Here is a 13,636-nt window from a genome sequence, read left to right on the forward strand (position 1 = left end):
TTTATTTTCTTGTTACGATGATTTTCAACTTCACTCTGAAATTCTTTGAACTTTTTCAAATGTTTCAGTCTTATGTTTCATTAAGTAGATGTACCCATATCTGCTTAAATCATCTGTGAAGGTGAGAAAATAACGATACCCGCCGCGAGCTTCAACATTCATTGGACCACATACATCAGTATGTATGATCTCCAACAAATCATTTGCTCGCTCCATAGTTCCGGAGAACGGCGTTTTAGTCATCTTGCCCATAAGGCACGGTTCGCAAGTACCAAGTGATTCATAATCAAGTGATTCCAAAAGTCCATCAGTATGAAGTTTCTTCATGCGCTTTACACCAATATGACCCAAACGGCAGTGCCACAAATAAGTTGCACTATCATTATCAACTCTGCATCTTTTGGCTTCAACATTATGAATATGTGTATCACTACTATCGAGATTCAACAAAAATAGACCACTCTTCAAGGGTGCATGACCATAAAAGATATTACTCATATAAATAGAACAACCATTATTCTCAGATTTAAATGAATAACCGTCTCGCATCAAACAAGATCCATATATAATGTTCATGCTCAACGCTGGCACCAAATAACAATTATTTAGGTCTAAAACTAATCCCGAAGGTAGATGTAGAGGTAGCGTGCCGACGACGATCACATCGACTTTGGAACCATTTCCCACGCGCATCGTCACCTCGTCCTTAGCCAGTCTTCGCTTAATCCGTAGTCCCCCTTTCGAGTTGCAAATATTAGCAACAGAACCAGTATCAAATACCCAGGTGCTACTGCGAGCTCTAGTAAGGTACACATCAATAACATGTATATCACATATACCTTTGTTCACCTTGCCATCCTTCTTATCCTCCAAATACTTGGGCAGTTCCGCTTCCAGTGACCAGTCTGCTTGGAGTAGAAGCTCTCAGTCTCAGGCTTAGGTCCAGTCTTGGGTTTCTTCTCTTGAGCAGCAACTTGTTTGCTGTTCTTCTTGAAGTTCCCCTTTTTCTTCCCTTTGCCCTTTTTCTTGAAACTGGTGGTCTTATTGACCATCAACACTTGATGCTCCTTCTTGATTTCTACCTCCGCAGCCTTTAGCATTGCAAAGAACTCGGGAATCGTCTTATCCATCCCTTGCATGTTATAGTTCATCACGAAGCTCTTGTAGCTTGGTGGAAGTGATTGAAGAATTCTGTCAATGACGCTATCATCCGGAAAATTAACTCCCAGTTGAATCAAGTGATTGTTATACCCAAACATTCTGAGTATATTCTCACTGACAGAACTATTCTCCTTGATCTTGCAGCTGTAGAACTTATTGGAGACTTCATATCTCTCAACCCGCGCATTTGCTTGAAATATTAACTTCAACTCCTGGAACATCTCATATGCTTCGTGACGTTCAAAACGTCGTTGAAGTCCCGGTTCTAAGCCGTAAAGCATGGCACACTGAACTATCGAGTAGTCATCGGCTTTGCTCTGCCAGACGTTCATAACATCTGGTGTTGCTCCTGCAGCAGGTCTGGCACCTAGCGGTGCTTCCAGGACGTAATTCTTCTGTGCAGCAATGAGGATAATGACCCAGTCCGTGTAATTGCTACCATCATCTTTCAACTTTGCTTTCTCAAGGAACGCATTAAAATTCAACGGAACAACAGCACGGGCCATCTATCTACAATCAACATAGACAAGCAAAATACTATCAGGTACTAAGTTCATGATAAATTTAAGTTCAATTAATCATATTACTTAAGAACTCCCACTTAGATAGACATCCTTCTAATCATCTAAGTGATCACGTGATCCAAATCAACTAAACCATGTCCGATCATCACGTGAGATGGAGTAGTTTTCAATGGTGAACATCACTATGTTGATCGTATCTACTATATGATTCACGCTCGACCTTTCGGTCTCAGTGTTCCGAGGCCATATCTGCATATGCTAGGCTCGTCAAGTTTAACCCGAGTATTCTGCGTGTGCAAAACTGGCTTGCAGCCATTGTAGATGAACGTAGAGCTTATCACACCCGATCATCACGTGGTGTCTCGGCACGATGAACTTTGGCAACGGTGCATACTCAGGGAGAACACTTTTATCTTGAAATTTAATGAGAGATCATCTTATAACACTACCGTCAATCAAAGCAAAATAAGATGCATAAAAGATAAACATCACATGCAATCAATATAAGTGATATGATATGGCCATCATCATCTTGTGCTTGTGATCTCCATCTCTGAAGCACCGTCATGATCACCATCGTCACCGGCGCGACACCTTGATCTCCATCGTAGCATCGTTGTCATCTCGCCAACTATTGCTTCTACGACTATCGCTACCGCTTAGTGATAAAGTAAAGCAATTACAAGGCGATTGCATTGCATACAATAAAGCGACAACCATATGGCCCCTGCCAGTTGCCGATAACTCGGTTACAAAACATGATCATCTCATACAATAAAATATAGCATCATGCCTTGACCATATCACATCACAACATGCCCTGCAAAAACAAGTTAGACGTCCTCTACTTTGTTGTTGCAAGTTTTACGTGGCTGCTACGGGCTGAGCAAGAACCGTTCTTACCTACGCATCAAAACCACAACGATAGTTCGTCAAGTTAGTGTTGTTTTAACCTTCTCAAGGACCGAGCGTAGCCACACTCGGTTCAATTAAAGTTGGAGAAACTGACACCCGCCAGCCACCTGTGTGCAAAGCACGTCGGTAGAACCAGTCTCGCGTAAGCGTACGCGTAATGTCGGTCCGGGCCGCTTCATCCAACAATACCGTCGAACCAAAGTATGACATGCTGGTAAGCAGTATGACTTGTATCTCCCACAACTCACTTTTGTTCTACTCGTGCAAATAACATCAACGCATAAAACCTGGCTCGGATGCCACTGTTGGGGAACGTAGTAATTTCAAAAAAAAATCCTACGCACACACCGGATCATGGTGATGCATAGCAACGAGAGGGGAGAGTGTGTCCACGCACCCTTGTAGACCGAAAGCGGAAGCATTAGCACAACGCGGTTGATGTAGTCGTACGTCTTCACGATCAATTGTTGTGTGTAGAGGTGCCCCCCTGCCCCCGTATATAAAGGAGCAAGGGGGAGGCAAGCCGGCCCCTGTAGGGCGTGCCAGGAGGAGGAGGAGTCCTCCTAGTAGGAGTAGGACTCCTCTTTCCTACTCCTACTAGGACGAGGAAAGGAAGGAGGAGAAGGAGAAGGAAGGAGAGGGAGGAAAAGGAGGGAAGGGGGCCGGCCCCCTAGTCCAATTCGGTTTGGGCTAGGGGGGCCGCGCGCCCTGCCTCTACTCTTCCACCACTTGGCCCATGAGGCCCATTACTTCTTCCTCGTATTCCCGTAACTCCCCGGTACCCCCGAAAAATACCCGAATCACTCGGAACCTTTCCGATGTCTGAATATAGTCGTCCAATATATCGATCTTTACGTCTCGACCATTTCGAGACTCCTCGTCATGTCCCTGATCTCATCCGGGACTCCGAACTACCTTCGGTACATCAAACGACATAAACTCATAATACCGATCGTCACCGAACTTTAAGCGTGCAGACCCTACGGGTTCGAGAACTATGTAGACATGACCTAGACACGTCTCCGGTCAATAACCAATAGCGGAACATGGATGCTCATATTAGCTCCAACATATTCTACGAAGATCTTTATCGGTCAAACCGCATAACGACATACGTTGTTCCCTTTGTCATCGGTATGTTACTTGCCCGAGATTCGATCGTCGGTATCTCAATACCTAGTTCAATCTCGTTACCGGCAAGTCTCTTTACTCGTTCTGTAATACATCATCCCGCAACTAACTCATTAGTTACAATGCTTCCAAGGCTTATAGTGATGTGCATTACCGAGTGGGCCCAGAGATACCTCTCCGACAATCGGAGTGACAAATCCCAATCTCGAAATACGCCAACTCAACAAGTACCTTTGGAGACACCTGTAGAGCACCTTTATAATTACCCAGTTACGTTGTGACGTTTGGTAGCACACAAAGTGTTCCTCCGGTAAACGGGAGTTGCATAATCTCATAGTCATAGGAACATGTATAAGTCATGAAGAAAGCAATAGCAACATACTAAAAGATCAAGTGCTAAGCTAACGGAATGGGTCAAGTCAATCACATCATTCTCCTAATAATGTGATCACGTTAATCAAATGACAACTCATGTCTATGGCTAGGAAACATAACCATCTTTGATCGACGAGCTAGTCAAGTAGAGGCATACTAGTGATACTCTGTTTGTCTATGTATTCACACATGTATCATGTTTCCGGTTAATACATTTCTAGCATGAATAATAAAGATTTATCATGATATAAGGAAATAAATAATAACTTTATTATTGCCTCTAGGGCATATTTCCTTCATTAGCATCGCGAAGAGCTCGGGAATTGTCTTATCCATCCCTTGCATATTATAGCTCATCACGAAGCTTTTATAGCATGGTGGCAGTGATTGAAGAACTCTGTCAATGACACTATCATCAGGAAGATTAACTCCCAGTTGAGTCAAGTGGTTGTGGTACCCAGACATTCTGAGTATATGTTCACTGACAGAACTATTCTCCTCCATTTTGCAGCTGTAGAACTTATTGGAGACTTCATATCTCTCAATTCGGGCATTTGCTTGAATATTAACTTCAACTCCTGGAACATATCATATGCTCTATGACGTTCAAAATGTCTTTGAAGTCCCAATTCTAAGCCGTAAAGCATGGCACACTGAACTATCGAGTAGTCATCAGCTTTGCTCTGCCAGACGTTCACAACATCCAGAGTTGCTCCTGCAGCGGGTCTTGCACCTAGCGGTGCTTCCAAGACATAATTCTTCTGTGCAGCATTGAGGATAATCCTCAAGTTACGGACCCAGTCCGTGTAGTTGCTACCATCATCTTTCAACTTAGCTTTCTCTACGAACGCATTAAAATTCAAGGGAACGGTAGCATGGGCCATTGATCTACAACAACATAGACATGCAAAAAATATCAGGTACTAAGTTCATGATAAATTAAAGTTCAATTAATCATATTACTTAAGAACTCCCACTTAGATAGACATCCCTCTAGTCATCTAAATGATCACGTGATCCAAATCAACTAAACCATGTCCGATCATCACGTGAGATGGAGTAGTTTTCAATGGTGAACATCACTATGTTGATCATATCTACTATATGATTCACGTTCGACCTTTCGGTCTCAGTGTTCCGAGGCCATATCTGCATATGCTAGGCTCATCAAGTTTAACCCGAGTATTCTACATGTGCAAAATTGGCTTGCACCCGTTGTATGTGAACGTAGAGCTTATCACACCCGATCATCACGTGGTGTCTCGGCACGACGAACTGTAGCAACGGTGCATACTCAGGGAGAACACTTATAGCTTGAAATTTAGTGAGGGATCATCTTATAATGCTCCCGCTGTACTAAGCAAAATAAGATGCATAAAGGATAAACATCACATGCAATCAAAATACGTGACATGATATGGCCATCATCATCTTGTGCCTTTGATCTCCATCTCCAAAGCACCGTCATGATCTCCATCGTCACCGGCTTGACACCTTGATCTCCGTCGTAGCATCATTGTCGCCTCGCCAACTATTGTTTCCACGACTATCGCTACCGCTTAGTGATAAAGTAAAGCAATTACATGGCGATTGCATTTCATACAATAAAGCGACAACCATAAGGCTCATGCCAGTTGCCGATAACTTTTACAAAACATGATCATCTCATACAACAATTTATATCTCATCACGTCTTGAGCATATCACATCACAACATTCCCTGCAAAAACAAGTTAGACGTCCTCTACTTTGTTGTTGCAAGTTTTACGTGGCTGCTACGGGCTTCTAGCAAGAACCGTCCTTACCTACGCATCAAAACCACAACGATTTTTCGTCAAGTGTGCTGTCTTAACCTTCAACAAGGACCGGCCGTAGTCGAACTTGATTCAACTAAAGTTGGAGAAACAGACACCCGCTAGCCATCTGTGTGCGAAGCACGTCGGTAGAACCAGTCTCATGAACACGGTCATGTAATGTCGGTCCGGGACGCTTCATCCAACAATGCCGCCGAATCAAAGTAAGACGTTGGTGGTAAGCAGTATGACTATTATCGCCCACAACTCTTTGTGTTCTACTCGTGCATATAACATCTACGCATAGACCTGGCTCGGATGCCACTGTTGGGGAACGTAGTATTTCAAAATTTTCCTACGATCACACAAGATCTATCAAGGAGAAGCATAGCAACGAGACGGGAGAGTGTGTCCACGACTCGTAGACCGAAAGCGGAAGCGTTTAGTAACGCGGTTGATGTAGTCGAACGTCTTCACGATCCAACCGATCCAAGTACCGAACGTACGGTACCTCCGTGTTCAGCACACGTTCAGCATGATGACGTCCCTCGAGCTCTTAATCCAGTTGAGGACGAGGGAGAGTTCCGTCAGCATGACGGCATGGCGACGGTGATGATGAAGTTACCGGCGCAGGGCTTCGCCTAAGCACTACGATGATATGATCGAGGTGGTAAACTATGGAGGGGGGCACCGCACACAGCTAAGAGATTGTCTGTTGTGCTTTGGGGTGCCCCCCTGCCCATGTATATAAAGGACGGGGGAGGAGGAGGCCGGCCTAGGAGGAGGCGCGCCAGGGGGAGCCCTACTTGGATTCCTAGTCCAAGTAGGATTCGCCCCCCCCCTCCCTTTTCCTTTCTTCCACCGAAGGGAAAGGAAGGAGGGGAGAAGGAGAAGGAAGGAGGGGGCCGCGCCCCCACCCCTTGTCCAATTCAGTTTGGGCAGGGGGAGGCGCGTGCCACCTCGTGGCCCTTCTTCCCTCTCTCCACTAAAGCCCACTAAGGCCCATTAACTTTTCCGGGGTTCTGGTAACCTCTCAGTACTCCGGAAAAATACCCGGATCACTCGGAACCGTTCCGATGTCTGAATATAACCTTCCAATATATCGATCTTTACCTATCGACCATTTCGAGACTCCTCGTCATGTCCGTGATCTCATCTGGGACTCTGAACGATCTTCGGTCATCAAATCACATGTAACACCCATGATGCGGCTATATCTCCCACGTGTCAAGGCACGACTTAGAGGCATGACCGCATTGTGGTTTTGTCGCAAGAAGGGTCATCTTCACACAATCCCATGTAATGAACAAGAATGGGATAAAGAGTTGGCTTACAATCGCCACTTCACACAATACATAAATAAATCATACATCAATCAGAGTACACACATAGGTCCGACTACGGAACCAAAAGAGAAGAAGACAACCCCAAATGCTAGATCCCTGATCGTCCCAACTGGGCTCCACTACTGATCAACAGGAAACGAAACACAGTAACGACCAAGTTCCTCGTCGAACTCCCACTTGAGCTCGGTTGCATCGCCTGCACTGGTATCGTCGGCACCTGCAACTGTTTTGGTAGAATCTGTGAGTCACGAGGGCTCAGCAATCTCACACCCGCGAGATCAAGACTATTTAAGCTTAAGGGTAGGAAAGGGGTAGTGAGGTGGAGCTGCAGCAAGCACTAAGCATATATGGTGGCTAACATATGCAAATAAGAGCGAGAGCAACGGAACGGTCGTCAACTAGTAATGATCAAGAAGTGATCCTGAACTCCTACTTACGTCAAACATAACCCAAAAAGCCGTGTTCTCTTTCCGGACTCCGCCGAAAAGAGACCATCACAGCTACACACACGGTTGATGCAGTTTAATTAAGTCGAGTGTCAAGTTCTCTACAACCGGATATTAACAAATTCCCATCTGCCACATAACCACGGGCACGGCTCTCGAAAGTTTATACCCTGCAGGGGTGTCCCAACTTAGCCCATTATAAGCTCTCACGGTCAACAAAGGATATTCCTTCTCCCGGGAAGACCCGATCAGTCTCGGAATCCCGGTTTACAAGACATTTCGACAATGGTAAAACAAGACCAGCAAAGCCGCCCGAATGTGCCGACAAATCCTGATAGGAGCTGCACATATCTCATTCTCAGGGCACACCGGATTGTCCAAGCTTCCGATAGGCGAGCCCATAGTTGCCCCTGGTGGCCACCGACGACTGACGGGTTAGACCAACACTCAGAGGAGCACTAGCCCGGGGGTTTAAAATAAAGATGACCCTTGAGTCTGCAGAACCCAAGGGAAAAGGCTTAGGTAGGCAAATGGTAAAACCAAAGTTAGGCCTTGCTGGAGGAGTTTTATTCAAAGCGAACTGTCAAGGGGGTCCCATAAATCACCCAACCATGTAAGGAACGCAAAATCAAGGAACATAACACCGGTATGACGGAAACCAGGGCGGCAAGAGTGGAACAAAACACCAGGCATAAGGTCGAGCCTTCCACCCTTTACCAAGTATATAGGTGCATTAATTAAAATAAGAGATATTATGATATCCCAACAATATCCATGTCCCAACATGGAACAAACTTCATCTTCACCTGCAACTAGCAACGCTATAAGAGGGGCTGAGCAAAAGCGGTAACATAGCCAAACAAGGGTTTGCTAGGAAGGGTGACAAGGTTAGAGGTTCATGGCAATTTGGGAGGCTTGACAAGCAAGTGGTAGGTAACGCGGCATAGCAATAGAACGGACAACTAGCAAGCAAAGATAGAAGTGATTTCGAGGGTATGGTCATCTTGCCTGAAATCCCGCTAGGAAGAAGAACGAGTCCATGAAGAAGACAAACAGACGTAGTCGAACGAATCCTCACAACTCCGGAACGAAACCGAAGCTAATGAGAGAAGCAACCCGGAAAGAAACAAACAACATAGTAAACAACCATCACATAAACATGGCATGATGCACAATCAAGTATGATGCATGTCCGGTTTAATGATGCATGGCATGGCAAAGTGCATAAACAATACTACAAATTAAGTGGAGCTCAATATGCAACGAGTTGCATATTGACAAAACACCACATCAATTATTTAGTTCGCTCTTGTTTAAGTACCCAACAATATTAAATGTTGTTAAACATGACAAAAGGTGAAGCATAAGTAAACTAACTATTTAGGCAAGTTTAAATGAGGCCGGAACAACAAACAACAATTCCGGAAAATCCTCATGTCCATATTTTAGATTTGGTACTGTTCTGCCCTAACCCCAATTTTAATGTTGTTAAACAGCAAAATAAAGTGCACCATGTTAATCTATGCATTTTTCTAGACAATTTACATATATAGTTTATTTAAAATGGAGCTACAGTTATTTAGTTATGGAATAAATCATTTTAACATGGCATTCGACAAATTTAAACAAACAACATTTTAAACATTTTAAACAAGGATGTAAGCAGCATATTATGAAACTAGATGAAATTCTGAGCATTTTTCATATATAATGTTTTTACAAATGATGCATGGTTATTAAGTTATTATATGCATGACAAAGAGGGTTTTTCTGCAAAACAGTAAATCCTGGGAAAATAGTTAAAACGCAGAACCTAAAAAAAACCTATGCGGGCCGAATCTGGCTAGCCCAACAGGAGCACGGAGGAGGACTGGGGCTGCTCACCCATGGGCCAAGGCCCGGGTCGGTGGAGAGGGAGGCCTGCAAGGGCACGCTGGACCGCGGTGCGGGAGGTTGGGCCAGGAGGCGCGGACGAGGCCGCGTCCCACGCAGCAGGACGACGCGTCCACGGCGCGGCGAGCGGGCGGTCAACGCGGGCTTGACCCGATGGCTGGCGCTGGTCGTTACCAACAGAAGCAGCAGCAGGTCATGGCGATGCAGAAGACGGGCAGAGGCGCGATGCAGAGGCAGGGGACTCGCGGGCGCGGCGGATCCGGGCAGTCCGAGGGTCGGAGAGGCGGTTCCCGGCGACGAGGAACTCCGGCGGTGGCACTGCTCGATGGAGTGAAGCAGGCGGCAACGGAATCATGCGGGCGAAGCAAAGGACGGCGGCGGACTTGGCGCGAGCTCCTGGCGACGGGGTGTGATGCAGGGGAGGCAGACGAGGCGGACTTGGCGATGCAGGGGAAAACAGAGGCCGGCGGGAGAGGTTCAAGGCGGCAGCGTCGTGGAGGAAGACCGGCGGGGACTGCGGGCTTGCAGGCGAACGGCGCTGGCGAGGCGACGGTGGCTCCGGGAACTTGACGGGGCGGTGGAGCCGCAGGTGAGGTCCGAGACGAGGCAGGCGCCAGGTCCGGGGCGGAGGGACTCGTTCCCGGCGGCGACGGAGCTGCGGGCAACCATGGCGGCTCCTGGAACACAGAGGGAGAGGCATGAGAACCCAGGGAGTGAACCAGAGAGAGGAGGGAAGGAGGAGAAGAAGAGGGGAAGGGGCGACGGGTTCCTGGAGGAGCTCGAGCATGAGGGCGGCGCTCGGGGTGGCTGGGTTCGCCGGCGGCGACGGCGCCAAGGAGAGAGGAGCAAACGGGAGAAGCTCGGGCGCTGGTTGGATGGCTGCGGGTAGGGTAGGAGGAAGGTAGCTAGGCTGATTGGGGATGGATCCCGAGGGGAATTTGGTAGAGTGGGTAGCGGCGGCTGATCCGAGGAGGGGAAGGCTGTAGGTGGCGGCGGCTAGGGGGGACAAATGCCCTAGGATTTAGGGTTCTAAAATGGACTAGGGGTCTATATATAGCAAGTGAATTTTGGATAGGGGTATTTGGCCCCTCCGATCTTAATCGGATGGCCTGAAAAAAAATAGGGTAGGAGAGTCCAACGAGAAACCGATGATTATTTAGGGAAGTTAGGGGATGATCCGGACCCATCGGTAATAACAACCCGGGTCGGGTTCGGGACAATTTTCGGACGCGCGCGAGGAGGGGTTTTGTGCATTGTGCAGAGAGGCTCAAACGGTCGGACAACAAAAGAACGGTTGGTCTCGAAAGGGACAACGAAGGCAACAGGGAGAAGCGGGAACTACGAACGGATGCAAGTTTTTTTTTAAATGACGGCAACGAAGTGCCAATGCAATGCGGATGATGCCATGATGAAATGCAACCAACAAAAATAAAACACACGGCGAACACGAAATATATGGAAGTCTTCTGAAGCGTCGGTCTCGGGGCGTCACATCACATAACTCATAATACAAATCGTCATCGAACGTTAAGCGTGCGGACCCTACGGGTTCGAGAACTATGTAGACATGACCGAGACACATCTCTGGTCAATAACCAATAGCGGAACCTGGATGCTCATATTGGCTCCTACATATTCTACAAAGATCTTTATCGGTCAAACCGCATAACAACATACGTCATTCCCTTTGTCATCGGTATGTTACTTGCCCGAGATTCGATCATCCGTATCATCATACCTAGTTCAATCTCGTTACCGGCAAGTCTCTTTACTCGTTCCGTAATGCTTCATCTCGTAACTAACTCATTAGTCACATTGCTTGCAATGCTTATAGTGATGAGCATTACCCAGAGGGCCCAGAGATACCTCTCCGATACACGGAGTGACAAATCCTAATCTTGATCTATGCCAACTCAACAAACACCTTCGGAGACACCTGTAGAGCATCTTTATAATCACCCAGTTACGTTGTGACGTTTGATAGCACACAAAGTGTTCCTCCGGTATTCGGGAATTGCATAATCTCATAGTCAGAAGAATATGTATAAGTCATGAAGAAAGCAATAGCAATAAAACTAAACGATCATAATGCTAAGCTAACGGATGGGTCTTGTCCATCACATCATTCTCTAATGATGTGATCCCGTTGATCAAATGACAACACATGTCCATGGTTAGGAAACTTTAACCATCTTTGATTAACGAGCTAGTCAAGTAGAGGCATACTAGGGACACTCTGTTTGTCTATGTATTCACACATGTACTAAGTTTCCGGTTAATACAATTCTAGCATGAATAATAAACATTTATCATGATATAAGGAAATATAAATAACAACTTTATTATTGCCTCTAGGGCATATTTCCCTCACTTCTCTCCTGCTTCCAAGTGAACCATACGAAATTGGCACCCTTCCTCTAGATCAATAATCTACGAGCTCCTTGAAACTTGCTCATGATACCACTTGTTAGAATAATTTGAGGCGATCCACTGATAACTAAGCAAATCACACGAGGCACGACACGGAGATTTGCTAATGAGGTTCACCGAATATCGGCTACATCCCTGAGCCTGACTATGGATGCTCCTCTCCATGATACCGCTACAATACCACACACCGGCTCCCCTGCGTGTATGTCATGTTATGTTGGCATAGGTTGTTACTTCGTGTGTCTATAGGATACAAGAGTCCTACTAGGGCACCACGACATACCCTGTCTACACGATGTACGACACAGAGTCTAACTATAAACTACCTCGTACATAATATTCGGCACAACTCTAACGCCGGTCGACGACGCCGCACCGAGGCGACCCCTCCGGGAAGCAGCCACTACCGCGCCACACGGCCAAAGAAGCTCCTCAAAGTCAGCCGAGATTCGTCGGCAACACCTCTGGTGGCGGCGGGGGGAGGAAGGGGAGGGGGGTGGAAGAGGAGGCGTCGCTGGTTTCTCCCTCGAGCCGTGAGAGGAGGCGACGCAGGTTATTTTGCGCTTTTATTGTTACTCTCTCTGTAAAGAAGATCACTAACTGATCTAAGTAGTAATCTAAACGATCTTATATTTCTTCACGGAGGGAGTACTAATTTAGTTTTTGGACTCTATGTTGCTCTTTCTATAGCACAAGACGATCTTCACCGTGTGAAAGATACTATAGATGATGAAAAACGCATGGGATGAAGCAGTTGCCACACCGGCGCGGCGGTACGTCCCGCTGAACCAAAGATGCATACACATACATTGTACTACACCACATCATCAAATCACAAAGGGAGCATTAATTGATCCACTACATGGAGCGCGCGATGTGGATGCAGAACAGCTATCGACGGAAAAGGAAGGTTCTAGCCGATGATCTGGTCTAGGACGCCGGTGTTCTTGAGGCCGAGCACGATGCCGACGCCCAAGATGTGGCCGAAGGAGCCGCATGCGAGCGTGTCGGCGAGCGTGAAGCCGGCCGGGTCGCCCGTCTGCAGCCCGGACTCGCGCGCCTCCAGCTTGAGCCCCGCCGTCGCCTTCCTGTTCGCCGACGGCGCCAGCCCGAACCGCCCGGCGAACAGCATCAGGGTCGTCGTCGTCACCATGATCTGCATCCGCATAGTAGTAATTATGTCAACGAACCAAACAATCAATGCCTGACTCATTCGCATGTATACGTAGTATGCGTGTGATCTTACGATGTTGGTGGAGGAGCCGATGTAGTCGCAGCGGATGCCCTGAGACCTCTTCCTCCTCAAGGACGGCAGCGTGGCCATGGACCTGGGCGAGGAGTAGCTCCTGAGGCCGTGGAACTGCGGCACGGTGGTCATGGCGGAGAGCTGGGAAGCCATGGCTGCGGATTCGTGTGTTGTGGATGCTGCGATTGCTCAGGTGCAATGCTCAACGAGTTCCTTTCTTAAATCTTGTGGAGCGGGAGCCACACGGGGGATCGCGTGGCGAGCGGCGGCCACTCGAGGATAGGTTTCGGATCCTTGCCACCGACGTGGCGCCCCCTGGTTAGGGAGTGCCTGCCAGTTCGGATAAGAAACACCACCGTGTCTAGCTCCTCTCCGT

The 13,636-nt window shown here is 47.2% G+C and overlaps 1 protein-coding gene across 1 annotated transcript; it reads right to left on the reverse strand.

Moving 5' to 3' along the window:
- Positions 1-12,760: 12,760 nt before the first annotated feature.
- LOC123052864 (photosystem I reaction center subunit psaK, chloroplastic) lies at positions 12,761-13,569 on the reverse strand. Its single transcript, XM_044476219.1, has 2 exons — positions 13,261-13,569; positions 12,761-13,170 (listed from the first exon to the last, which is right to left on the reverse strand). Exons 1-2 carry the CDS (start codon positions 13,411-13,413, stop codon positions 12,928-12,930), a joined length of 396 nt encoding a protein of 131 aa, XP_044332154.1. The 5' UTR covers positions 13,414-13,569; the 3' UTR covers positions 12,761-12,927.
- Between the last annotated feature and the right edge of the window lie 67 nt (positions 13,570-13,636).

The sequence above is a fragment of the Triticum aestivum genome, chromosome 2D (genome assembly GCF_018294505.1).
Source record: "Triticum aestivum cultivar Chinese Spring chromosome 2D, IWGSC CS RefSeq v2.1, whole genome shotgun sequence".
Classification (NCBI taxonomy): domain Eukaryota; kingdom Viridiplantae; phylum Streptophyta; class Magnoliopsida; order Poales; family Poaceae; genus Triticum; species Triticum aestivum.